The sequence below is a fragment of the Ochotona princeps genome, chromosome 11 (assembly GCF_030435755.1).
Source record: "Ochotona princeps isolate mOchPri1 chromosome 11, mOchPri1.hap1, whole genome shotgun sequence".
Lineage (NCBI taxonomy): Eukaryota > Metazoa > Chordata > Mammalia > Lagomorpha > Ochotonidae > Ochotona > Ochotona princeps.
Window position 1 is genome coordinate 2,621,530 of NC_080842.1, and position 27,425 is coordinate 2,648,954.

Here is a 27,425-nt window from a genome sequence, read left to right on the forward strand (position 1 = left end):
TCACAAAGACCACCGTGCCTCGGCCGCCTGGGTCTCCTGGTGTAGCAGGGTGAGGCCGGTCAAGTCTTCCAGGAAGGAATGTGAAGAGTTAAACACCTTCGCGAGGAAGTCAAACCCTTCCCATTCATACTGGTCCAGAACTTTGGAAGAACAGGCTGTGCATTTGTCGAACGCCAGGCTGACAGGAAGGACGTTATCAAACCGGGACAGGAATCCCCAAATCTTGGCCACTCAGCGTCCGGGGAACAGTGGGGCACTGGCTCCCACCAGAGCTTGGCTCAGAGGGCCTCAGAAGGCAGGAGCCCGCCTCACCGTGAGGAGGGAACACAGGGCGACTGAGAACGCTTCTTTCTGCAGTCCGGGCAGACTAGTGGCTCTGAGTGAAGATTCATAAATGTGTTCAAGACAGTCTGATGCAAAGACTGTGGGAATAACTTTAGAATAGCGCATGGTGTATATTGCTGGCTATCTGAATACACAGACAATTCCACAGATCTTTTGTGTGAGTACATGTCCTGGCATAGTGTGGGTTGTTATAACCACTCTGAGCTGATATTATACATTGATCACTTAGAAAGAGAAGAGGTGAAGCTCTGACGACAATAGCAAACATGATCATTACCTTCCCATGCTGACAAAAGAGAGACTCTTTGGCCGACTTTGGTGTCATCCAGGAATCTCACTTCACTTGAACACTGACCAGAACACCCTGCAGACATGGGCTATCCATTGTAAGCACAGTCACTCCAACAAATTACAGAGGTATAGTCCAAAGATAAAAAACATCAGAGAAAGCCAATGTTTAAGAGCATAAAATAAACACAGGAAAACAAGGGAAAAATGACAAGGAAGACCCTAATTACTACAATTGTGAAAGATTGATGAAGTGCCTAGAAACGAATGAAAAAATAATAATCGCAGGATTTCTCAAAAAGCACATGGAAACCAAGTATTGAGATGAAGATACCAGCATGTAGTATGGACGAAAGATTTTGCGAACGTTTGAGGTTATGATAATACATCAAACAAAATACTGACAACGAGTATTCTAATTTGAATAGAAAAAGCCATGCAAAGCTTCAATGGATTCATGAAGAAAAAAATATTTAAGTTAAAAGACAAATCCTTGGGAATGTTTTATTCTAACAAAAAACTGGAAAAAAATGTCATGACAACTGAAAAGTACTGACTAGTGAAATACCTTTAAGTGACCCAACAAATATATCTTGAAATTTCGTGAAAGTATGCCAAAATAAAATGGCTTAGAAAGTGTATAACAACCGAGAATTTCCCTGATGAGAAAATATGGGGGGGACTTCAGTACATGGAGCACACAGAACTCTTAATAAGCATGAACAGAAACAGCCTTCACTATAACACACTAGAGTCAAACTCTCAATATTAAAAGAGAAAAATTAAAATGTCCATGAGGAACAATCCAGACTACCTGCAGAAGATCTTCAAGTTCTTATCAAGTTCTTGTCAAGTTATCTCCACGTTTCTTATCAGAAATCTCATGGGTAGGAGGGAAAACACTGAAATAGCCTAGGTCTTTAAACAAAGAAACTGCCAACCAGAATACTGTATTAATCAATCTGAAATAGACACCTTCCTAAACAAAAGAAATTGGATTTTCTAGAATGCATGGGGTCTTAGGAATTATGCCTGCAACTCTGCTACCAAAAGAAACGAGAATGATTGTCATAATGAAAAAATGTGAAGGTAAAAGATCTTGTAAAAGGAGATACGGTAACTAATACATAGTGTGAAAAGCAGATGTAATCTACAGGTGCAGCATTGCCAACTTGACATTTGACTCTTTCTGACATCATCTGTTCTATTGATGAACGATTAAATTGTTTTTCTTTTTGTCATTTATTGAAATCTACCCAATGGAGTGGTAAGCCTATAACTGCAAAATAAATGAATGTCTACCACCTTTAAATTTTTTTTTTTTTTAACGAAAGTAGGAAGGAGGATGGTGGGATGTGAAATACCTATGCTACAAAATCTGTATTGTGAAGTTTGCTCACTTTATACAAGTTTTTAAGTACTGCAAGGAAACACATCCCATTAACAATAGATTTCAAATGATATCCACTCTCTTTCTCTGAGAATTCTAAAGATCCCCTTCAAAAGAACCAAAGGTGGAAAACATGTAAATATTTTGACAAAACACTTGCTTTTATTCAAAACTGAAGGCAACGTGTGTTTAAGACACAGAACAACATCAACATTCACAGAATCAAATTGTACATAAATTAGTAAAAAGAAATATTTGATGAATTTAAGGGCATTTTGATTCACTGTAACAAAGAAGTGAACATCTAAGTTTGAAAAGCATCTAACGTATGCTATACAAATCAAAATAAAGTTGTTAAAATTTATTTGTATCAAATCATAACGAAATAAATGCAAGGTGTTTCTTTAGAGGCTCAATATCACCATAGTGACAACCCTCCCAAATACAACAAAAATTTCAACTAAATTCATAGTAAAATTAAATTCATAGTAAGATTTGTCTTTTATGTTGTTCAATTTTTTAGATCAAAATAACTAATAAGAACAAGTGGGAATTTATGTCAGCAGCACACATAAATAGGATCTCAGGAAGATTCTGAGCAGAAATAATGATAAAAGTAGGGAAAAATGGGGAATGTTGAAACCACGTACCTGAACTGGACATCACCATGTCCGCTTATGTGGTACCACTGAGGTGACACATCCACGGTTCTCTCCTCAGTACCACTGGGCCTCTGTCAGATGGTCAGGGACCTTCCCCTATACTCTCCAACACCACAGCTCACCTGCCGTCATGAAAAGTTGGGCCCTCTAGAGATGGCATCAAGAGTCCACACCACCCATGGCCTTGTGACATCCGGGTCCCAGCACAACAAAGACAGAAGCACAGAGTGAGGCTCCCAGAAGTCTCCAGGGCTTGGTAAGGGAGCTTGGGGGTTCAAAGGCTGAGACTTGACAGAGAGGTGTCCATGATGAATGCAGTGCAGGGTTTGGCCACGCATCTTTGTGAAATCACAGGCATTTTTCTGACTCTGTTTGGGGACACATAGGAGACTGGCTGTGCCAAAGGACTAGAAGTTGAACGTGGCTTTTTCTTCTAGCATTACCAGTTTGATCTCTCCTTAAGATCACAAAATTAAGCGTTTCTCTATCCCCTGTGTGATTATTGCTGCTGTGTGAATTAATATTCAAGTTCACTTAATTTTGTCTGTTTTAACAACATAAACAAATGTAATTAAAGGTCAAGGCACTGCACCCAGTGCTGAATAACACATCTCCAACCACCTGTCATGTAAGAGGTTTGTTCTCACAGTCCCGGGTAAGCACAACTAAAAATGCTTATTTCAATAAACTAACACACACTGTTGTTACCATTTTGTTTTAATAATATAGTTGTGTGTACCAAACAAAAGTAGGATTTATAGTCGTATTAAGAGAAGAAATGGGTTCCAGCACAACGTAGCAGTTAAAGTCCTAGCCTTGAACGTGCCGGGATCACATATGGACATTGGTTCTAATCCCGGCGGTCCTGCTTCCCACCAGCTCCCTGCCTGTGGCCTGGGAATGCAGTTAAGGAGAGCCAAAGCTTTGGGACCCTGCATCCACGTGGGAGACCTGGAAGAGATCCTGGCTCCTGGCTTTAGATTGGCTAAGCGCTGTTTGGGAAGTGAAACATTGGATGGAAAATCTTCCTCTCTGTCTCTCATCCTCTCTGTATATCCAGCTTCCCAATGAAAATAAATAAATCCTAAAAAAACAGAGAAGAAATGTTCTATACACCAATTAGAATTTCTTCAATTATATGAAGAGTTAGAAATGTGGGAAGTGAGCACATCAGAAGTTGCACACTGCTGTAATCTCACTAGTGGCGTGCAGTGAGGGCATGCAGGATTTGCAGGAAAGTCAGGCTATGGGTGCTTGAACACATGGGCCTGTGCTTAAGTATAAGTATGGGTTTTGGTGGTATGAATGAAGGCATCTATGCATAGCCTAATCAAGGAGCCTGAAATCAAAATCAGAATCAGGACTCAGAATCAGAAGGAGGAATTCTGATATGGGGTGTGAGTATTCAAGTGATATTTAAGCACTACACCAAATGCCCAGCCCTCATGGAGCTTTTGAATTGCCTTGCCTAAGGGCTGATAAGGAACACCATAAATCATTTGTTTGCCACAGGTATCTCCATTTACATAAAAGAAGATTCATTCTAGCTTTATTTGAAAATCTTTACTGAAGGAGGACAGAGAGAGGTATCTTAATATCTGCTGGCTCACTTCCCAATTACCTGCAATGGCCAGATCTGAGCCAATCTGAATCTAGGAGCCAGCAAGACCTTCTTCCAGGTCTATGGCATAAGGTGCAGGGGCCCAAGCAACTCAACTGTCCCTTGATGCTATCAAGGCCATAAGCAGGGAGCTGGGTTGGATCGAGTGCCCGTATGGGATACCAGTGGCCCTAAGGTTTCCTCTTTAAAGAAAAAGCACATAAATCTTTTGATCATTTCTTAATTGTATTTATGGGAATCTTGTTGTTTCTGAATTGTTTTGAGTATATTTTCTTATGCTAATCCTTAGTCTCATATTTATGTTGAAAAATAGTTTCAGACATTCTCACAGTTGTATTGTTTCATCTGTGGTGGTGACCCTTCATAATTTGATGTAACCCCAGCTGTGTATTTCTGGTTTTATTACCTACTCCTTTGATGTCTTATCCATAAAGCTCATCTATATTGACACAAAAGTCCTTATGTGTCTTCTCTGTGTTTTCTTTTAGTAGTTTCAAAGTTTTTGATTTTACATACAGGCCTTTGATCCATTCTTTAAATGATTGAAGGTGGAGCATGGGGGTCAGGTTTCAGTGTTCTCCATGTGGATACCCAGCATTCCAGCACCATTTAGGAAAGGTGGATTCCTTTCTCAGTGCATGTTCTAGGAATGTTTGTTGAGATTAAATTGAAACATTTATATTGATTCATTAGTGGGATTTCTATTTGTTCCAATAATGTATGTGTCTGGGTTTGTGTTACTTTTATTAGAAAGTTTGGTAAATATCTTGAAATCAGGTAATTTGATGTTCTCAGCTTTGGTTGTTTTAGTAAAGTTAGTTCTTCAAGAATCCATGAAAATGGACACTTCTGTTTCTTTTTTTTTAGGAAATGCTGATTTTTATTCATTTTGTTCTTTGCAAATAATCCTTACTTAAAAATTAAGGATACTCATAAAAAACTCATAACATCCTGATAAAATGCATTTCAACTTAAACTTAGGATCAAAATAAAGATCAATTTTGAGAGTAAGTGTAATTTCTATAGGGGAAAAGTTCCTGAGAAGGTCAGAAAATGCTAATCTGGGGAAAAGGCCCCATGCAGGTGCCAGTGTGCCAGCTTCTCAGCTCTCCTACTGGAAATTAGCAGGGTTTTAAACCATGGTTGTTTATTGCTTTTTTTTAAAGTGAATTAAACGTTGTACTATTGTAAACTCCTTGACCTGGAAAATTTTCAAAACTACATTGTAAAATGGGGGCACTTCAATGTCAACTATAAGAAGACACCCTAATTTTCATAAACATTTGTTGATACACAGTATATTTAAGTCACAACCAATGGGCAGAAAGCTAGGCTTTTCTGAACAATATTTCAATCCTTTGATAAAGTTGATCTGATCGTGGAATCTTAGCCCACTCTTGGGTGGATATTTGGCAGTGACCCTTGGAACATACTTGCTTTCAGTACTTCTATTACAGTCCATTAAAATATTCTGGTTTGGGGGGCCCTATTAATCAGTAAATATCCTCCTTTTCCCTGGGAAATACTGTCCTTGTTTGTCTAAGTGTAGCCCCATTTCCCCCTCAGCCCCCTGAATTTAGTCCAGCAGAAACACCTCGTGCTGGGCAGATGTTAAAGTTGGGGTGTGTGAGACTGGTCCCCAGGACTGTCACACACTGAGGCATATGATACCCCTGGTATCCCTCCTGGATCCTGTGCCAAGAATGAACCGAGCAGGTCTTCACCACACCAGTTCAGGCCTGTGTGGCTCCATGCCCTTCGAAAAGTGCTTGGAATTCTTACCATTGCAGTGTGCAACTGCCTTCTACCACCATCTGTGAACACTGAACACATTCATGACAAAAAGCAAAACGTCAAGGTCACAAGAACACATCGACAGCACGCCTGGAAGGCGCCGAGCAGGCTTCCCTAAAAGTCACCTCCTCGTGAAGGAATCCGGGGGACCCAGCATGCAAGGCTCCAGGGCAGAATCCATGTGCCACCATGTGGACGTGCGCCTCTGGTGCCGGATGTGCCAGGGAAGGGGTCAGGGTCTCTCACCACCAGGGTCCCTCACATGCTTCGGAAGCACTGTTGGTGCCGTAAAGCTGTCACGTGCATGACGTTAGGGTTATGGATTGGTAGCTCTGTGTTTGCATCTCAGAACATCACTATAGTGCATATCAAGCTTCCACACCGTCCTGCTGCAAGACTAGGCACATCACAGGCCGGGAAGGGAGGAGGGCAGGACCACCCTAGGACTCGGGCAGGGTCACCGCCTGCTGCAGCACTCCCAGTCCTGCCGCAGGGCTCTCAGGCTCAGCCTTCTCCACAGTCTCAGCTTCTCCCCCAGGCGCCCATCCTCCTGGGGCAGCCCCCGTCATCCCATCCTCCAGGGCCTCGGCCCAACCCAAAAATAGACAGTCTTTTCAATGCGTGTATATGTGTCTGTTTAATTTCTTAGAACACAACTGATTTAACATTTCTTTCTCAGGAAGTTATTTTTATGCATTTGGTGTATCAAAATACTTCTTTTTTGTGTTTTATATTCTAACACTTTTAACTAGCCCGTATGTAATCTAAAAAAAATTTGGTAGAATCATTAGGATTCCTTTTTTAAAGAATAGTTTCATTTCCTTTTTAAATTAAACCAAAATTTAAAATTAAAAATTTAAAATTAAAATTAAAGTTAAATTAAATTTAAAGTAAAATTTATAATTATGTTTCTTCCTATTCATATGTATTTTAATCTTTTTTCTGTTTGTTTTTGCCATGTGGCTTTCTTAAAATTATTAGATTGGAAAAAAGCAGAGAGAAAGGGCATTCTGTTTGATTCCAGCATTAAGTGGAAATATTTTCAGCTTTTTCCCTATTCAGCATGATGGTTACTGAAGTTTTTACACAGGACTTGTAACTTTGATTATGAGGACACTAAGCAGGAATAGATGAGGAATTTCATCAAATGCCTTTTCTACAATAATTGAGAAGATAATCTAATTGATAGCCTTCATTGTATTGATATTATATAGTATAGTTATTTACTAGTTATCATTTTAAGCAGATTTATTTTATTAGTATTAATTATAAATGCGGAATTACAAAGAGGAGGATACATAACATTATTTTGTCCTGGATCACTCCCCAAGCGGTTGCAATGGCTGGAGCTGAGCCATTCTGACTCCAGGAGCCAGGAGCTTCTTCTGTGTCTACCAAGAAATTGTGGGGTCCCAAGACTAGGGCTATCCTCTGTTGCTTTCCCAGGGAGCTGGATGGGAGGTGGAGCAGGCAGAACATGAATCAGTGCCCATATGGGATCCTGTTGCATGCCAGGCAAGGATAAAATCACTGAGCCAGTGTGCTTGGCCCATTGACTGTATTTTGAATCACCCTCGTGTCCTTTGGCTACATCCCACTTGACCATAGTGGATGAGCCTTCTGTTGTACTCTTAGATTTGACCTGATAAGAAACTATACTAAACTGTCTTAAAGGTCTTTTTGCTTATCCTCATTTGTTACATTTTCAAGATGGTTTCTTTTGCTTCTATGTTAAACTCACTGCAGAATCTTCTCCAAGGCTTATTTATGTGGTCGAGATGAATTTCCTTTATGCTTATCTTGGAAATTACCCATTTTTTTCCTTATTTTTTTATGAAGGAAACTTCATTCCATAAAGTGTGGCAGTTGGTTTGGTTTTATTTTTCTTTGTTTGTTTTGCTGTTTTGTTGCTTAATTTTGCTTTGTTTTAAGAATTAGCAATATATCCTGATTATCCCTGCCCTGTGAAATGTCTGCTGAAAAATATACTGCTATTCTATGCTTCTTCAACCTTAGCTTCTATCTTTTTCAGGGGTTCAAAAGAATTGATGTTTTCTTCATTTCATGGTGTTCCCACACATCCTGAAGCTGTGTTTATATTTTTGTCTGTGTGACTGGAATATTTCCTACTCATACTCATATACGTTCTTTTCTTCTACTTGGCCTGATCTATTGTTTCAGTTTTCAACTGAATCTTGCAATTGATTTAAATAGGTTTTCTAATATGTCTTCATATTTTTCAGGTTTTACTCATATCAGGCATTTTTTCCCCGGAATTTCTTCAACTTAATGCATGTATTCTTCTGTATCACATTGACGATACTTATAATAATTTTTTTTCAATTTTTCATCAGGAACTTCCTGTAAGTTTTCACTGGAATGTCTAAAGAATTGCCCTCTTCCTTTGAAGACTAAATAATTCCTCTCAAAATTTTTGTATCCCTGTATTGATATCTAATAGATCGGTTATCTCAATCACTTCTAAAGGATGGCCTGCATGGTAAAGAGATTTTTCTAAATGATATGTGTTCACTTATCAATTTGGCTTCATTTTCAGTTGGATGATATATTATTCCTACATCTTGGTTTGCCTCTGTCAAAGGTAGCAGTGGAGATATCTGATAGACCAGGACCCAATATATTGCTCAGAGCATGTGCTAGGTGGAGAGCAGTGCCTTAATTATCCCTGCAACAAGGAACTTTGTCCTTGGGGAAAGCTGAGAGTTTGGCTGAAACACAGACTCCCAGCTGCTACCAATGGATGTCAGAGTGTTAGGAGAGAGGAGTGGGTACACACACCGGTCTTTACTGGAGGGAGATACCAGAGATACAAGTTCTGGGCTGCTATATTCCCAGAACTCCAAACTTCACCAGTGGGCCAGGAGCCAGAGCTGTGGCAATGGTTCTGGAAGTTTGCTCGATGCACAGCCTCCTAGTTACTGAGAACTAAAGTCAGAACTGTAGGGCTAGCACTGGCAGCAGTACTGGTGAAGGACTGCAAGACACTGCAGACTAAGAAGCTGCAGCTATTCATGCAGGATTACTGCTTGGAATGAACCAGGCATGCAGTGCTGGCCTCTTCTGGTTGGAAATCTCTGAGGGAATCAAGGAATCCTTGCTAGTGGATCACAGTGTGCCTGGGCCATTATAATAAGAGATAGTGACTTAAATGATAAGAAGAGGGAAAGGATAAATACCTGACCTTACCAGGTTCTTACTGACAACTGAGGATTACTCTTGAATCTAGAGTTGCCAATATATCTTGTTTATAGAGAGGTCATTTGCCGAAGCTTTGCTCTTTACCCTTCCCTGAAATCAGGATTCCACCAACCATGGATCTGGGTTGCACAATGGTTTTGCCTATTTTGCTGTCTCCAAACCATCTTGCCAGATTTTATAATGCTGCTTTGCTGGTTTCCAGTGTTCTTTCTCAGGCATGTGCTGAAAATCCAGCTTTCCAGTTGACATTTTGCTTATTTCTTGTGGAAAACCAGGTGAATCCTAGGCACATCTATTTAACTATCTTGCCCCAGCACCTTGTAACTTTTAAAAATAATGTTCATCAACTTTGTGGGTTGGTCTCCACTAGAATTTGTGAATTTTTTTCAATGTATATACTATACGGATGGGAATTGGGGAGAAACATAGTTTCGGTAAACTGTTATCACATCACCGTTAAGATACATTCTGTCAGCATGACTTAATTTTATTTTGCCTTCATCATAGAGATGAAGAAATTGTTTTTTCATATTATTTGCTCTACAAAACAGAATGTCTCTGCCATCACTGCTTTATCTACTCAATAATTTATTTGTCAGTATGAATGCATGGTTTTTATATCATAGAATGGATAGTAGCTGTTAAACTAATTTCTTTATATCAGGTGAGCAAAGCTCACATATTTCCTAATTTGAAATTTACATTACTTTCTCAACTACAAAGATTCAGGGATTAGATGTCAAAAAGACATTCATATTAATAGAATGTAATTTCATTACATGGAGAAGTTTGAATTATGAGAGGCATACAGAATTTTGGAGCTTCAAATTGCAAAAAAATTACAAGATACAAATTGAAAATACAAGTAAAATACTGTTTCTATATTAGATTAAAATATTAGATTTTTCTATTACTTAGCAGATGAAAGAATTTGCATTCTCAGATTTGTTTAATCAACTTGCCAAGACTATTATCATTTCAACTGTATTTTGCAGAACGCCAATTATTATTTTATCAGAACTAATTAACACCACCAAACTGATAGTTGCATAGATATTTACCACAAACTTTTGGATATCCAAGACAATTGGTTCATATGTTCCCAATACACTTTAGAGGAATGAGATGATGCCATCCATGCAATACATAATCACAAAGAAACTCACCAGCACTAGGACAGTATGGGTGGCCCATTTTCCCGGGGAGATTCTTGGGGTTCTTGGGGAAATGCTAACGCTGTGAAGGTACTCAGACTTCCTCTGATGGCTACATAAGAAAATCACCATGTACATGCTGGAGAGCAGCATCATTCCTACAAAAAAGACATTCTGGGACAACACAAGCAGGAGATATAGTACCATGATGATGGAGCTCCCTGAGGAAATTGAGCAGTACTTACTGACATTGAGTAAATCAGTCTTCTTAGAATGAGCTACAGTGTAGATGATCATGTTGCTATTGGAAGAAAGGCAGAGGCACCAAATACAGAAGAAAACAATGATAATACAATTTGTGAGTTTACGTTTAAATCTTGACAAGTAGAAGGAGCCGGGACTGATGGTGATGGCCTGAATGACGTTCAGGAGACAGGTAGTGAAAATAGAGAGATTCTGTGTCACTCTATTCATGTACATCAAAATCTTACATTTTAATTCATTCAAAAAATTCAGCGTCTTGAGCATGTCTTCAGATAAGTAAATAGCATCACTATGTGAACAAAAGCAAGGTGACAGGTGATTATAGCAAGGGGCCTTTGCCTACTAACCTGGTGGATTGTGCATATGTGGAAGAAGAGGAGGAAGACACTGGTTAATATTCCAATGCCAGCTTGGAAAAGATACACATTTGTTAATGATAACATGAGTGGTGAATTTGTTCATTTCAGCATACTGAGGATATTATACATGCCTATAAAACAAAAGATAGACCTCATGTTACATTTGGTCTTTGTTGTTGTCATGGAAACCATCAGAAAGCATCATATTTATTTTACCCAGTTATTAAAATAAGGAGCCCTGAATGCTTAATAGAATTTCCTGGAATTTAAAATTCTGCATTTCTCTCTCCACAACAAATATTTTGTCATTATATTAATTACTGAATCCTTTGAAAAATCCCTCAATTTGATATCGAAAAACTCTGCAACCAAGCCATCTGATTTTTCATTTTCTATTTCTAACCTTTCTTGAGATACACTCTGAAAATGTATACATGCATATATATATATATATCAATATTAAACAATTCATATTCAGAAATGGATGGCAGAACAAAAGCCTTCTTCTGCAAGCACAAGACATGCATGAGTTAACAAAGGACATATTGCATAGTTAATTAAACAATTGGTGAACTTCCTTCAAAAGCATACTCTAATAAAGCAAACACTGCTGTGTCAGCACTGGAAACTGCTCCATAAATATGCATGTGCACCCTCAACATAGCATGGATTCAGGATAAAATTGACTAAATAATTCACTAGTTACATATTTTAAGGATTATATTAATTCAGTGTTAACAATCTATTGAAGCATTAAGCATAGGAAACTCAGAATAATATAATGTAGAGCAAGGAGAAAATCTTAATTTAAATGAAGTAAAACTTTTCCTATTGCTTGTGATGCAATTCATGTATGTGCTAAAAAGATTGTTTTTATGTTTTTCCTATTAAATTATACCATATTCCAGGTGTGGCTGTTCAAGGACAGTACAACATATGTTTTAAGATTTCCCTTGATATTTAAGATTCTCTGAGGAACTCACTGTTATTGCTTAGCACTTTATAAATTCATTATTGTCCAATAATTGTTTATTTTTATAAGATATAATTTAATTCATGTATTTATTATAGAATGATTAAGTGAAATTGATTACCTTATTGCTCACTACCCAATGTATATCTTTTTCAGAAATACATATCACTAAAATGTATATATGGTATCATGTATATATGCATATATGTATGCATGCATTTGAGAAGCAGAGACACTCAGGGAAAGACACAGAGCTTCGCTTCACTGTCGTCTGCAGAAGTTGGAGATGGCTGCCACTGAGTCTGGATGGACTGTGATCCAGGAACATAATCCAGATATTTTGCATGTGTGGCAAGGACCTAACTATTAGATCTCTAAGTTGTTGCATTCCAGGTATTATACTAGCCAGAATCAGAAATCGGAATCATATACAAGATTTTAATACAGGCATTTTCAATAAGGGGTGCTAGTATTCCAACAAGGTTCTCACCATTAATCCAAAACACTTTCCTCCATCAATAAAATTGCATTTCATTGACAGTTTTGAAGTACGTACTAAACTATTGGGAGTGATTACTGTTAAGTGCAATGATTCAATTAGATGTGTGTATTTAGTCTTACTGAAATGATGTGTCCTTCAATCAATATCTTTCCTTTCTGTATTCCTTCCCTGTGTCACCTAGCAACCTCTGATAACCAATTTTATATCCTTTGTTATAATTTCCAAAGCTGAAGGGACAAAAATACACCCTTTTCAGGCTTCCTGAGTGAATCCTCACTGTTATGTTTTTTTCACAGAATCATTGAAAGAAATTTGTAGCAGGAAAATTTCCATATTAACACTAGATCCCTAAATAGATCTTGCCTCCCACATAGATCATATCAAGCCTCACAATTGGGAACAAAATCACCTCAGATGGCTTAACTGTATGTACATTATTAATCAGATTGCAGTGTGACACTGGGATGGACTGAAGTTTGAGATGGAATACCAGGAAAAAATTGTTCAGTCAGCAATAGAAAAGGTTGATTTGTCTGTTTCTTTATTGCTTTGGATCCAGCACCAACAAGAGTATCTGGTACATATTAAGAAGGCCATAGATTTGTGACTAATCGTTTAGCAAAAATACCATGGTGATCAATAATGCCAACAATTACTGACCAGCAGTGCACATCACCATAAGCTGTTCCCTTAGCTGTGGCCATTCACATACAAATCCAAGCAGGGGGGTCACCTTGCCATATTGTATGCTCCTGTGAGAGCATTTTAGAATTTGCCATTCTGTATTTCCAAGGGCAATGCGCCCTAATAACCTAATCTCCTAACATAACACTCTGCATAATGATAACCTCTCTTATCCCAAAATTCCTTCTCCTTAATTTCTTTTATTTTTATTTTCAAAAAATATTTTTTATTGGACAGCCAGATATATAAAGAGAGAAGGAGCAGCATAGAGAAAGGTTTTCCATCCACTGGTTCACTACCCAAGTGTTGTGGGCTGAGGAGCTGATTTACATTCCTTTAGCTGAGCACTCAGGAATCAGGCCTAAGGCAGTAGCACCTAGCCTTTGCAGACTCATTGGCGTCCTATTGTCCTGTTAATGGGCTTGGGGGAAAGAGGATATAATATGGTTATAAAGAGGCTTGGGGACAGACTGCTCCCAGCACTTCTAACACCATCATGATCTCCGTGTGTCAGTGCTTTTTGCTCGGACATTCGCCGTGCCTACTATGCCGGCTCAGCTAGCCCAAGTGACTTCAATGGCCAGAGCTGAGCCAATCCAAATCCAGGAGCCAGGATTCTCTTCTCAGTCTCCTATGTAGGAACAATGCACTTTGCTCCAAGGCTCTGGGCCATCCTTAACTGTCCTGTCAGGCCAGAAGCAGGGAGCTGGACGGGAAGTAAAGTAGCCAGAAGACAAACTGATACCCATATGGGATCCCATGCATGCAAAGCAAGGACTTTAGCCACTAATCCACTGTGTCACAACCCCCATTTTTAAAAATATAACAATTTGAATTTACTTGATAATCATAAACTTAACACTAAACTGAAAAAAGGAACTCAATAGTTAGTGGAAGTTTTACTTGGAAACAATTCTAGCACCATGGGTTTATACATAAATGATTAGACACTAATGTTAACAGTGACAAAAATTAAATTTAATTATCAGCCTCTAACTAGGAATTCCCACTGGATGAAACAGAATTCTTACTATATCTAAAAAGACACTGTATTCATTTTGTCTTCATATTTAGCCTGTAAATAAAATTCCTTAACTCTCCTCTCATTTTGATATCTGTGAGACTCATTTCATTGATTCTTTTTTTAAGATTTATTTTTATTGCAAAGATGGTTTACTCCCCAAGTGACCGGTGCTGTGCTAATCCGAAGCCAGGAGCCAGGAACCTCCTCCAGGTCTCCCACATGGGTGCAGGGTCCCAGGGCCTTGGGCCTTCCTCAACTGCTTTCCCAGGCCACAAGCAGGGAGCTGGTTGGGAAGTGGAGCTGCCGGGACTAGAACCGGGGCCCATTTGGGATCCTGGTGCATTCAAGGCGAAGACCTTAGCCGCTAAGCCATGCCGCCGGGCCCCATTGATTCTTTAATGCTTAAATAAATACACTCTGCTAAGCAAATTTCATTCACTATATTTTAATACTATGGTCTGAGAAATTTTACCCCATCATGATTGAATATAAGACAGCCCTCTGCCCCATCCTCACTCAGAAAAGGAAGTAAAAACAGAGTGTGACAATCAGGAGACCTTGTCTTTTGGAAACCTGTGGAAACTTCTTACCAAGTTGCCTTGGGACCATTTCACAGGATGCTATTCATTCTGGCATTTTGCTTTGCTATTACCTTGCAAGTCAAGCAGATACACCCACCCAGGGACAGGAGGCCACCAGAACACAACCTTAGTATGACAGAGAACATGTTCCACTCTCTGTGAAATTAACTGAATGCTTTTTGATAATATTGGAGAACCAAATCTATTATTGTATATCAAAGCAACTCAAGGAGCTTTAATGTTTAATAGATGTTTTTGTAATCTGCCCAAGAGGTAAAGTTATTGCTACTGACCAAGATACAAAAAATACCACTAGGAGGTAAAATATGGAAACAGAACTGGAGACCCATTTCCCCACTTTTATAGTCATGAAAACTTACAGTGCTCTTAATGTCATGATGCAATCTTGATTCTTATTTTCGTTATCAGCATCATTCTATTCAATAGATGTGAGGTACACATTCACTTATTAGTTTCACCCAGTTTCTGAAATCTCATTGTTGATTTTTCCTTAATGTCCAAAGGGTATGATTTATGAAAAGGAACATCTATTGACAACAAATGTAGATAATGTATATGATTAAATAAGAAACTCATAGAAAAATTATTTTTATTAGACAAGAAGTAAACCTGTGTGACCCATTGAGGATATAAAAACATAGCTGAAAAGTCTTGAATATTAAAAAAAAATTATTTCATAGCTGTTTTATAAAATCAAAAATACATAGATGTATGGTTAAAGTGTAGGGGTTGTGATATGCCTCTATAATGATCTCTTCTTAATTTTTCATTAATAGCGGAGTTGTATTCTGTACCACTGATCTTATTGTCTATTTCTGTGCTAGTACCAGGATATTTTGTTTATAACTGTCTTGTACTACATCTTGAAGCCTGGCTTCATGCTGTCTCCAGGTGTCTTCCTTACTGCTTGAGACTGCTTTAGTTACTTGGGGTCTCTTGCATTTCTATATGAATTTAAACATAGTTTTATTCTACAACTGACACATTCCTCATTATTTTGATAGGAGTTTCATGAAATCTATACATTGCTTTCTGTTATATGGACATTTTGTTGCTATTAAATAAACCAATCCCAAAATGTGGATGATTTTTCCATGTTTTGGTGTTTTCTGTTCCTCTCTTTACTGTATATTAGTTTTCATCACAGAGAACCCTCCTATCCTTACCTAAATTTATTCCTATGTATTTCGTTTTTTTTTCCAGCTTGTGAATTAGACTGATCTTAGAATTCTTTATCAGGAATGCAATTTTTGGTATATGCAAAGGCTGTTCATTTTGTGTTAATTTTATATCAAAAAGTTTACCAAAGTAATCTGTTATGTCAACTAGTCTCTCTCTTTTTTACTTTGTGTCTTCCATTTTTCCATTTTTCAGGAGTACGGATTCTTTCCTCTCTCCTGTAGGCCCCGGTCTCCAAGGGTTAACTCCACAGCTTAGCTTGTTTCTAAGAGGTAACACAGTGAGAAATCTTGGCCTAATGCATTTAGCCCCTGGCTTGACTGCAAGTTCCCTCTTCCTTACTTTCCTTTTGTTAAGATACCCCCAGGGAAGCTTAGGTGTCGCTTGAACATTGGGATAATACTGGGAGGGACTAAGCAGGCTATAAAAGATGCAGGATACTTGGAATAAAGTTGGCGTTCTGTGTACAAGAGTGACCCTCTGCGTGTTGTCTTGTGTTGTCTTGTGTGTTGTCTGTTTGCAACCCTAGCCCCTCCGCTCGGCTCGGGGTACACGGTGACAGTGACGCGAGCGTTGCCAACACTCTCCATCAATCCTCTCCTATCCACGCCCACCATCCCCTGTGTTTTGTAGTAAAATAGTCTTTCATGTGTAATCTTGACTCCCACTTTTTGCTCTTTGCCTGGGTCATGACAACATTGTTAGCGGCAGTGGTAGAAAATTTAATATTTTGTTGTCTATGTACATTGAGAAGTTTCACTGCAGGTCTACATTTATTCAGTGGTGGAGAAGCATTCTGTCGATTTTCATTGATTCCTGGTATTCTGCTTCATTATGTCCTTCATTGGTGAGATTACAAGTGCATGTTTATTTATCATTATGTTTTGTTCTGTATTTTTGTTGGAAGTTCTCTTATATTAGAGAGAACATATAATATTTGCCCTTGTGGGATTGGCTCATTTCATTGAATATATTGGTCTGAAATTGGGACCATTTGCTAACAAAGGGAAATATGTTATTATAAAAATAATGAAATGGTTGAGTAGTATTCCACAGCATAAATGGACCACAGTTTCCTTATCCAGTCCTCCTTCACTAGCCATCTAGGTGGTTTCCATGTTTTTGTGATCATTGATTGTGCTGCTATGAGTACAGAAACGCAGGTTGCTTTCTTGTGTGAATGTACCTGTTCTTTTGAATATATTCCCAGGAGTGGGATTGTTGGGACACATGGTAGCTGAAGTTTCAATCGTCTGAGTATTCTCCACACCAATTTTCATAGTGGCTTCTCCAGGCTAGAGTCCCTCCAGTAGTGCAGTAGGCTGCCTCTTTTTTTCCACATCCTCACCAGCAGGTGTTGGTATATGGAGTCCATTATCAGTGAGGTTAAGTAGAAACTCAGTGTGGTTTTTATTTTATTTCCCTTACTGCTAGGGAGCTTGAGCATTTTTCATGTCTCTTAGCCATTTGAATTTGTTCCCTTGAAAAGTGTCAGCTCATATTCTTTGCCCATTTCTTAACTGGATTGCTTTGTTCTTATGTTTCTGGAGTTCTTTGTACATCCTGAATATTATTCCTTTATTGTGCAGTGTACAAAAATTTTCTTCCACTCTTGATTGCTTTTTACTTTCTACAGACTTTGTGTTGTCTTTGCTGTTCAGATGTTTCTTAGATTGATGTAATCCCATTTGTTCATGTTGGCCTTGACTGCTTTTTGATCATTTTTCTAAGAAGACTTTACCTATGACTGTGTCTTGTCGACTCTTCCCTGCATTTACTACTAATACTTTTATGGTTTCTGGGTGTAGACTTAGATCCTTTATCCATTTAGATTTGAATTTTGTATAAGATGAAAGGGACAAGGTATATTTCTCTATTTTTAAAGTCTTCTATTTTTTTTCACTTTTTTATGATTTTCCTCTAGGTTTTTAGTGAGTTGAATCCCAGGATATTTTTACGTCTTCTCTGATACTTTTAATGATGCCATACTGACTAGTTCTTTTTCATCCCTGAAGTTGTTTGTGTACACCTAGGTCATTGACAGAATAAATATCAATATCAATATCAATATCAATATGCTGCCACCTACCAAACTCTTTTGCATATTCTAGAAGACTCTTTATTGAGTGATTTTTTTTTTTGGCTAAGAGCTGCAGTGTTATATTGTATATGATATGATATGATATGATATGATATGATATGACATGATATGATATGATATGATACCAGTACTATGTTGTGTAACAACACAATAATGGAAATTCTTGCCTGCCTCTACTGAAGCTGTCTGGTCCCATATTTTATTTTGTTGGGTGAAATTTAATTACTGATTCATTGTCCATCCACATTATATGTTTACCTTGCTCTGTTGTCTCATGTCACAGTTTTAGTAGATGGTATGTGTCCAGGTATCTACCCATCTTTTGAAAATCTTTTGATTTGTTGGGCTATAGTTATTTGCTGTGATTTCTGTTTATACATTGTATGTCTGTGGATACTGTTATAATGTTTCCTTCTTATCTCTGATTCAATTAATTTTCTTTCTGTCTTTCTTTCTTTTTGGATCATTTGGGCAAGTGGAGTATCTATACTATCTATTTTCTCAAAGAAATAACCCTTTGTTTCATTGATCTATTTGGTATATATTTTTTGCTCTTGGCACTATTTCTTTGTTGTTTCTCTGGCTTCTTCAGATGTGTGCTTAGGTCATTTCCCTTGTGCCTTTCTTGCTTCCTAATATAGACATTGATTGCGATAAATTTGCCTCTTTACACTGCCTTGGCAGCATTATAGGCTTTCATAAGTAGTCTGAGTCTTCACTGATTTCAAGAAATGCTTTAATTTCTTCTTTGATATATTCTTTATGCATGTTGTTTAACATCCAAGCATTTACAATTTTTCTGAGTTTTTTTTTTGACGTGCTGGTCTCTAATTTGACTCTGTGGTGGCCAAAGAAGTTGCTAACGGTGATTTCAATTTTTTTTAAATGCTGAGACGTGTTTTCTGAGCAATAATACGAATATATCCTGGAAAATGTTCCATGTACGGATGACAAAATGTATGTACTTAGTATCCATGGGATAAAAAGTTCTATAAATATAGATTAAGTATATTTGTTCTCTGGTCTATGTGAGATCTGTTGCTTCCTCCCTGAGGTTCTTTTTCATTAGTCTCTCCATAGAGTTTAATGGGGTGCTAAGGTCCCCACTGCTATTGTGTTGGAATCTGTATCTTCATTTATGTCCACTAATATCTGTATCATGTAGTTAGGTGCCCTAATATTTTATGCTTATACATTTGTTATTGTTATTTCTTCTGGGTAGATTGATCTCTTTATCATCATAAAATGTCCCACTGCATTTGTTTCAATGTTTTTCCTGATGAAGTGTATGCCATCTGATATTACACTGGCTACACAAGCTCCTTTTTTTTTTTCTCTCCCAATGGTGTGAAATGTCCTTTTCAATCTTTTCATTTACAGTTTCTGTGTATCTTTGTTGGTAGAATATGCCTCTTTTATTCAACAGATACATGGGTCTGGTTTTTAATCCATTCTGCTAATCTTTTTTTTATTTGCATAAATGGTTTACCTAACCTTATTTATTTTTTAATTTTTTATAATTATTATTTTATGATACAGTTTCATAGGCTCCTGAGATTTCCCTTAACCCCTCCTCAATCCCCCCCCCACCTAGTTCTGCTATATCATTACTAAAGTATAGTTCTTCATACAAAGTCATATATTCATCAGTGCGGATATGGACAATGGCAGAGAGTCCAGCACCCTATTGTCAAGATAAAGTAAACAGTTTCATTGTAAGTCCATCTTTCTCTGGAAGTAGAGATGCACACTACATTTTATCCTCACCTCTGAATATGTTAGTCTCCATTTCACAGTTACTGTACTTTCCCTTAAATGAAAAGCCACAATACAAAATCAGCAATAGGAATAAAAATAAAATTTTACAATGCCATGAAGCTGAATAACATGACTGGATATGACAGTGTCCATTACACAGCTATTATACATACCCTTAAATGAAAAGTCACAAAACAATATCAACAACAGGAGGAAAAAAGAAATTAACCACATCATGAAGTTAAATAACATGCTACTGACTGATTAACGTGTCACTGAAGAAATGAAAAAGAAAATCAAGAACCTTCTATGAGTCATTCAATTATCCACTCTAGGGACAATTTGAACTTCCATGCTTTCTGGGAGGCATCAGTGGGGTGCCGTTGAGTTCCACTCTTCTCACCTGTGGACTCATTTCTCCAAGGCAGGCCTGTCTGGGCAGGTTGTCTGCTCTCAGTTCTTGCTACCAAACAAAAGAAAAACAGTAAGCTTGACTTCATGACAAATACAAACCACAGCTGATTTCTCAAGTGAGCACCACTGTCCAGGTGACTCTCGGTGGCATCCCAACCAATTCTCCAGTGTGAATCTCAGCGACACAGTAAGCACCTCTAAATGTAAGCACCTGTAAATCAGGAACATATCCCCTCTCTCACTGTTCTTTAGAAACAGATATTTTTATCCAATCAGAAACATCCCTGATCCAGGGCATCTGCATTGGTAGCAGAATACAGATTGCATTTCCATTATCCAAGGTAATACGTTCCCTGGACAGAAAGGGTAGAATTTGTGTAAACAGCATAGAGGGCAAAGCTTAAATGGCTTATTAAAGATGCAACAAACACTCTTCTGTGTTGAGAAAAGTGTTTGTAGCAAATCAGAGGGAAGAAGACAATCAAGAAGAAACTTCATTCCTAAATTTTTCATAAAAATCCATTGAAATTCACATGTTTTGCTTTTGTTTCTGATCCTTATTTTAAGAAAAACTAATAAGAACTAAAGGATATCAGTGAGTAAATGAGCCAATGAAAGGAATATCGGATAATTAACAGAGTAAAAATTCCCAAGGGCAACAATGGAGGGATTCTCTACCAATAATAAGTAGTTCCTCTTTAATTGTGGGAAACTGGATGGATAAAATTTACTAAAGTGTTGAGCTCAAGGGATGAGCTTGAGGACTCAGAGACTTCATATCCTAAATTCTGCACACACTGAAGTTTAGAGTCTTTCCACTGCTGTGCTTAGGTGAATAAGAAATGCATATGATATTCCTTTTCTTTTCAGTTCAGAATAAAAGATCATCAACATGAAGGACATGAACTGATTGCACATGGGATTTAGGGAATTTGGAAATTCTCACACTACACAGAAGAATGCAGTTTCTTCTGATTGTCTTCCTCCCTCTAATCCCCTACGAACACTTTTCTTTTTTCCTTAGGAATCATCGTTATCCTCACAAGGTGTATTTGCTTTGACCATTCATGGCTCATTTCCTACAACAACAGCTTCAAAGGAAAAGGGACATTCAACTGTCCACCATCCACAGACATGTGACATCTGGGTCCTGGCACAAAAAAAAAAAAAAAACAGTAACAGAGAATGGGATTTTCACAAAATAATTGCATGTGCATCTGTGTTGCATGCTGGAAACCCCTTGCAAAGTTGGTTCCAGTATCTGAGGAGTTTCTCTGAAACTGCAGGCCCGACAGGTCAAATGGTGGAGTGTTTATGCAGGCTAAACTCATCTACAACTTGGAGGGAAGCTGTAATGTCTGGCTTGAGGTGGCAACTGGGGAGTTCAAGATGTCATACCTGAGAGTGTGCGGTGAGGCCTCCCTGGTGACTATGGGACAGGGACTGGCTGGCTTGTTTGTGGCTCTGTGTTAGAACAACTTGGAAATTTGCTATGCCACAAGGCGGACCACTCATATTTTTCCTAATTCTAGGCTTACCTCACCTTCAGATTATAAAATTGATCACATATTTCTCTACTGCAGTCTGATGGCTGCAGTTCCACCAATTAATATTGAAATTCATAACCTTTCCAGTCATTTTAATGACATGATCAGACATAATTAATACCAAGGCACTACATTGACTGCTGAGTAGCAAATCTTCAACAATCAGACATGTAAAACATATATGTGCTCAAAAAAAGAAAGAAAAAGAAAGAAAAAGAAAAGAAAGAAAGAAAAACAAGATATTTGTACTCAGAGTACTGGAGCAGCACAAATAAAAATGCTATTCTACAACAAAATTCTCGGTATTATTCTTCATGTTTCGGTATATATTGCACTCTTTTATTGGACTTAGAAACAAGTCTTACAGAAATATTAATGGATTGACATATTCCATACACTAATTAGAATGTATATAAATGCACTAAGATATAGAAAGAATGGAAGTGAGCACGTGAGAAATTGCACACTCCTGAGTCTCATTAGTGGTTTTGTTGGATTTGCAGGAAATATAAGCTTAGGGTGCTTGAGCATGTGGACCTGTCCTTAATTATAAATAGCTTCTTTGTAGATGTGAATAAGTGGAATATTAGGATAGCCTAATCAAGGAATCTGGAATCAAAATCAGACTCAGAACTCCAATCAGAATTTCTGATATGGGGTATGAGTTTCAAAGTGACATTTAATAACCACAGCACCAACTGCTCAGGAGTTACTGAGGTTTTAAATGGCATTTTTCTAAAGGCTGTTTGTGAGCAGATTAAAATATGTTTATTTCCCACAAGCATCTTCCTATTTAAAAAACAATATTTTATTTTTATTTAAAAAGACATTGTTACCAAGAGAGAAAGAGAGAAGGAGAGAAAATGAAAGAGATCCACACTCCACTGGATCATGTGCCAAATGATTGCAATGGCTGGACCTAAGCTACTTCAAATCATGGAGCTAGGAACTTCTCTAGTTCTCCCACGTTGGTGAAGGTGCCCAAGGACTTGAGCCATCCTGTTATTTTCCAGGCCATAAGCAGGGATCTGGATCATAATCAGTGACAATATGGGATGTTGGTGCCACAGGTAGAAGAGGAACATCATTTTGTTTTCCATTTTTAAATATATATATATGTATGCTATGAGCTGGCCCACCCTAACTCACACGCTGACCTGATGCAATTGCGTCTGGTGGGTAATGTAACCTGGCATTTTATTGGGTGCTCAGAGCTGTGATTCTTGCACTCATCTGCAGAAACTGTGTCCTGATATAGGAGTCCTCCAGGCATCTCTTTCAAATCACACAGTGTCAGATCTTGCAGACACCAGAGGGTCTTTGGCAAGGTTTGACTTAGCACTTCTTCTTGTGGAAAGAAAACTGTCCTTACACAAATGGCCCAATCAGAATTCTGATTTGTACTATTTGGTGCTACAGCCAAGTCACAAATGATCTACCTACAGACACAGATTTCATATGTTTGAGTGGGAGCCAAGACTTAGTCCAGTATCTTCTATATTATTGCCTTGCTCACATGAATATCAGTGGGTGATGGAGCCCTGTCCATTCTGGGGCTCACCAGACCCAGAACACACCCATTGCAAGGAAGAATGCAACCATGTCCAGGCTACAATGCTGCCTCCATTCCAGGCTTTGTGTTCACCAATTAGAACTCCAACCCATTCGGGGCTTTCTCTTAGCTCACAACCAGTCTTATTACCAGCCACAGATCTTGTGCATGGCAGCAGAGATTGCAGTTCCACAGGGGCGAGACTCTCACTGTTGGTTACTGTGATCTAGTCCTGCCAGTTAAGACCCTAGAGTTAGCTTTCACGTGTGTCATTGGGTAGTGCATGGTAGTGGTGGTGCTAACTACACCAACTCAGGTGTCCCACATATACAAGTGATTCAACCTGGCCATTAAAGGTCCTCTTGTTCCTTCCACCCAACCACTTGGTCTCAGCCCCCTCCTTTACCTGTAAGTGCAGTGGCCTTCTCAGTGATATTACCTCTGTAGCTCTTCCTCACCTGGGTGAGTCCTTGTGAAGAGAAATGATGGTTGAGGATAAAATCCTGAATTCATATGAATAAAGCCAACACTGTTGCTTAATACTCCAATGTAACACAAAATAAATTTGTGTAAAATGTGAAATTACTTACATATTATGAAAACAATCCTATTCTACAGATTATTGTACTTTAGTCCATGTCGTGGAAATATGTTGCAATGAAAAAAATATTTCACTTGAAATATGCTTGTGTATTTCAGAACATCATATGTTATTTGCACACTTCCAGAAATTGTGTTTTTTTGGAGAAAATATTATATTGAGTGAAAACTTCTAGTTTAGAAATTTAAAATTCTCAAAAGCCATTAAATTCACTAAAATGACTAACGAAGCTGAAAGGGGATTTTGAGGACATCCAAATGAAAATGTAAACCAAATAAATTATCTGGAGAAGGGATTAAACTAATGAGCAAGTTTATCATTCATATAATGTTTATCAGCAATATCATATAACTATTTCGGATTATAAAGATTGGAGAGGGGAAAGGAATTAAAATTCACTGACTGAAAATATTAAAAGCTGACATCTGCCTCACTTGAGAATCAATACATCATTTTCCACACATAAATAAACTAACACAATAAAATTCCACATCACATAAACTTGGGAGTGGTATTTAAACCAGGTACATCAACAAAATGTATATAGCAAATCGATATAAAATAATATGAAACCATTTGATTCAAATGCATAGTTGATAAAACTAAATTACTGAAACATAGTGAATTTATTCAGTATAAATCACATAATACTCATGAGATCAGATCCAGTTTGCTAACTTCATATTAACAAAATCAGTTTTAAAGATATATTTTATTTTTATTGGATAGTCAGATATACAGAGAGCAGGAGAAATGAGATGAAGAAATTTCATCCATTGATTCAATCCCCAGGTGCTGCAATGCCTGGAGCTGAGCTGATCTGATGGCAAGAGTCAGGATCCTTCTGAGAGTCTCATATGTGGGTGCAGGTTCCCAGGGCTTTGGGCCATCATTGACTCCATTCCCAGTCACCAAGCAGTGAGCTTGATGGGAATTGGGCTGCCAGTACATGAACTGGCACCCATATAGGATTCTGGAACACGCAAGGTGAGAACTGTATCCACTAAGCTACTGTGCAGTGATGAAATAAAATGATTTTAAATAGACTGCTGAACTGTGATTTTAAGCATATTTAGGGTAAATACATTACATTAAATGTAAGTTAAAACACACTAGAAATTATACTCCTCAATATACATAGAAGTTAAAGACATTATAATAAAAATTTATATTGTATAAGCTTCCAAAAGTTAGTGTCAATAAGCAAATTTTATTATTAATATTTACTTATTTGTACTGGAAAGTCAGATACACAGAGAGGAAAAAGAAAAAGAGAGGAAGAACTTCTGTCCACTGATTCTCTCCCTAAGTGGCCTCAATGAATGGAGCTGAGCTTATCTGAAGCCAGGAGTCAGGAACCAGCAGATTCTTCTGGGTCTCCCATGTGGGAGTGGGGGCTCAAGGCTTTGTGCCTTCCTCAAATGCTTTTCCAGACCAGAAGCAGGAAGCAGAAATGGGGTTCCTGGGAAATGGTGCAGCACACATATGTGCTCCCATGTGCAGCAAGATGTGGACTTCAGATATGATGGGTGCAATAATTTAAAATTTAATAAAAACATAAATAATGTCTCCAATGTGTACCATCCAGGAGGAAAAAGGCTTTGTGAGAAAGACATAAGAATCTAAAAAAATTCCCAGAGCTTATACAGTATCAAAATAGAGGTAAAAAATTATCATATAGCAGATATAGTGTCGTTAAACCAAAAATTGGACACATATAGTGGCTAACCATTCAAAAAGCAAAGGTGAATTTAGATTTCTTTGTAAGTAAGAATTAATTTTAGGTGTCAAAAAGAGCTTCTTATGAGCACATTCTGAAAATGTTTTCCTTTACGAAGTTAAGGAAACAGAAGAGGAGGAAATTTCAATATATAGAAAATTTTTAAATAAGATAGGCATATAGATTTTGGCAGTGGAAAATGAAATTAAAGGAGATATTAATAAAATCCCTTGTATTCATATCATATTAACATCAGCAAGGTAGAGGAATCCACCACAGGGGAGGGTTTGGGGAAGGCTTGGCGGAATCCCAGTACCTACAAAACTGTGTCACATAATACAATGTAATAAAAAATTATATATAAAAAATCATGGATTGCTGAATATTTTGCAAATTATATATTTTATCTTTCAGACTTTCTTTATCAACTCTTGAAATGTTTGGCACATATCAATTACTTTTTTTGGAACTATTCGTTTGTCAGAAATAATAAACACCAAAGGACTGATAGTGGCATAAACATTTCCCACAAGCCTATGGATATCCAGGACAATTGGGTCATATTTCCACAATGCAGTTGATAAGGCTGAGATGATGCTATCCACACAGTACATAATCACAAAGAAACTCACCAGCACTAGGACAGTACAGGTGGCCCGTTTTGCTGGAGAGATTCTTGGGGAAATGCTCATGCTATGAAGGTACTCAGACTTCCTCTGATGGCTACATAAGAAAATCACCATGTACATGCTGGAAAGCAGCATGATTCCTACAAAGAAAACATTCTGGGACAATGCAAGCATGAAAAATAGTGTTGTGATGACAGAGTTCATTGAGGAAACTGAGCAGTACTTACTGACATTGAGTAGATTGGTTCTGTTGGATTGAGCTACAGCATAGATGATCATGTTGCTATTGGAAGACAGGTTGAGGGACCAAATACAGAAGAAAGCAATGACAATATGTTTTTTGAGTTTCTGTTTTAATCTTGACGAGCAGAAGGAGCTGGGACTGATGGTGATGACCTGAACAATGCTCAGGAGACAGGTGGTGGAGATGGAGAGACCCCTAAATACTCTACTTGCATAAAGCAAAACTTTACATTTTAATTCATTTGGAAATCCAATGGATTTGAGCATGTCTGCAGATAAAATATCTAGAGTGGTAAGTAGCATCACCTTATGGACAAAAGCTAGTTGACAAATGATCATGTCTGTTGGTCTAGGTCTATGAATTTGATGGAATCTGAAGATGTGGAAGACAAGGAGGAAGGCATTGGCTAAGATGCCAATGCCAGCTTGGAAAACATACACATTTTTCAGTAATAACATTACTGGATATTTTGCTCATCTCAGCATATTTGAAAATATTTCACATTTCTATGAAACAAAACAGAGATCGCATGTCAACATAAATTTTTGTGTTTATATACAAATCATGCAAAAATTATACTTTCTATTTTACCCACTGCTTTAATAAACTCTAAATGTTAAGTAAAAATTATTGGTAGTCAAACTTCTGTGCTACTTATAAAAAAGCATGTGAAAATTTGTCAGTATACATAATTTTTAAAACTTTTACAGTCTTTAAATTCTGCAAGAAAATAATATTTTTAATTTGATTTCCCAAACATGTGGAAAAGTTTCTAAGTACGTATGTGCACATGCATATG

At 37.8% G+C, this 27,425-nt stretch overlaps 1 protein-coding gene across 1 annotated transcript; it reads right to left on the reverse strand.

The window, feature by feature from the left end:
- Positions 1–27,125, reverse strand: LOC118760014 (putative vomeronasal receptor-like protein 4). The gene is made up of 4 exons (XM_058670461.1): positions 26,610–27,125; positions 10,486–10,631; positions 6,089–6,129; positions 1–178 (listed from the first exon to the last, which is right to left on the reverse strand). The coding sequence occupies exons 1-4, from the start codon at positions 27,082–27,084 to the stop codon at positions 1–3; spliced, it is 840 nt and encodes a 279-aa protein (XP_058526444.1). The 5' UTR covers positions 27,085–27,125.
- Positions 27,126–27,425: the final 300 nt, after the last annotated feature.

Bases quoted from the DNA above. Each gene is read 5' to 3' on its own strand.
- LOC118760014 (XM_058670461.1), bottom strand. From the start codon at position 27,084: ATGTTATTACTGAAAAATGTGTATGTTTTCCAAGCTGGCATTGGCATC. The intron at 10,632-26,609 runs GTAAGTACTGCT...TCTTTTTTGTAG, and splicing joins AACCAATCTACTCAATGTCA to GAATGATGCTGCTCTCCAGC. The intron at 6,130-10,485 runs GTGAGTTTCTTT...GAATGTGTTCAG, and splicing joins CCCATACTGTCCTAGTGCTG to TGTTCACAGATGGTGGTAGA.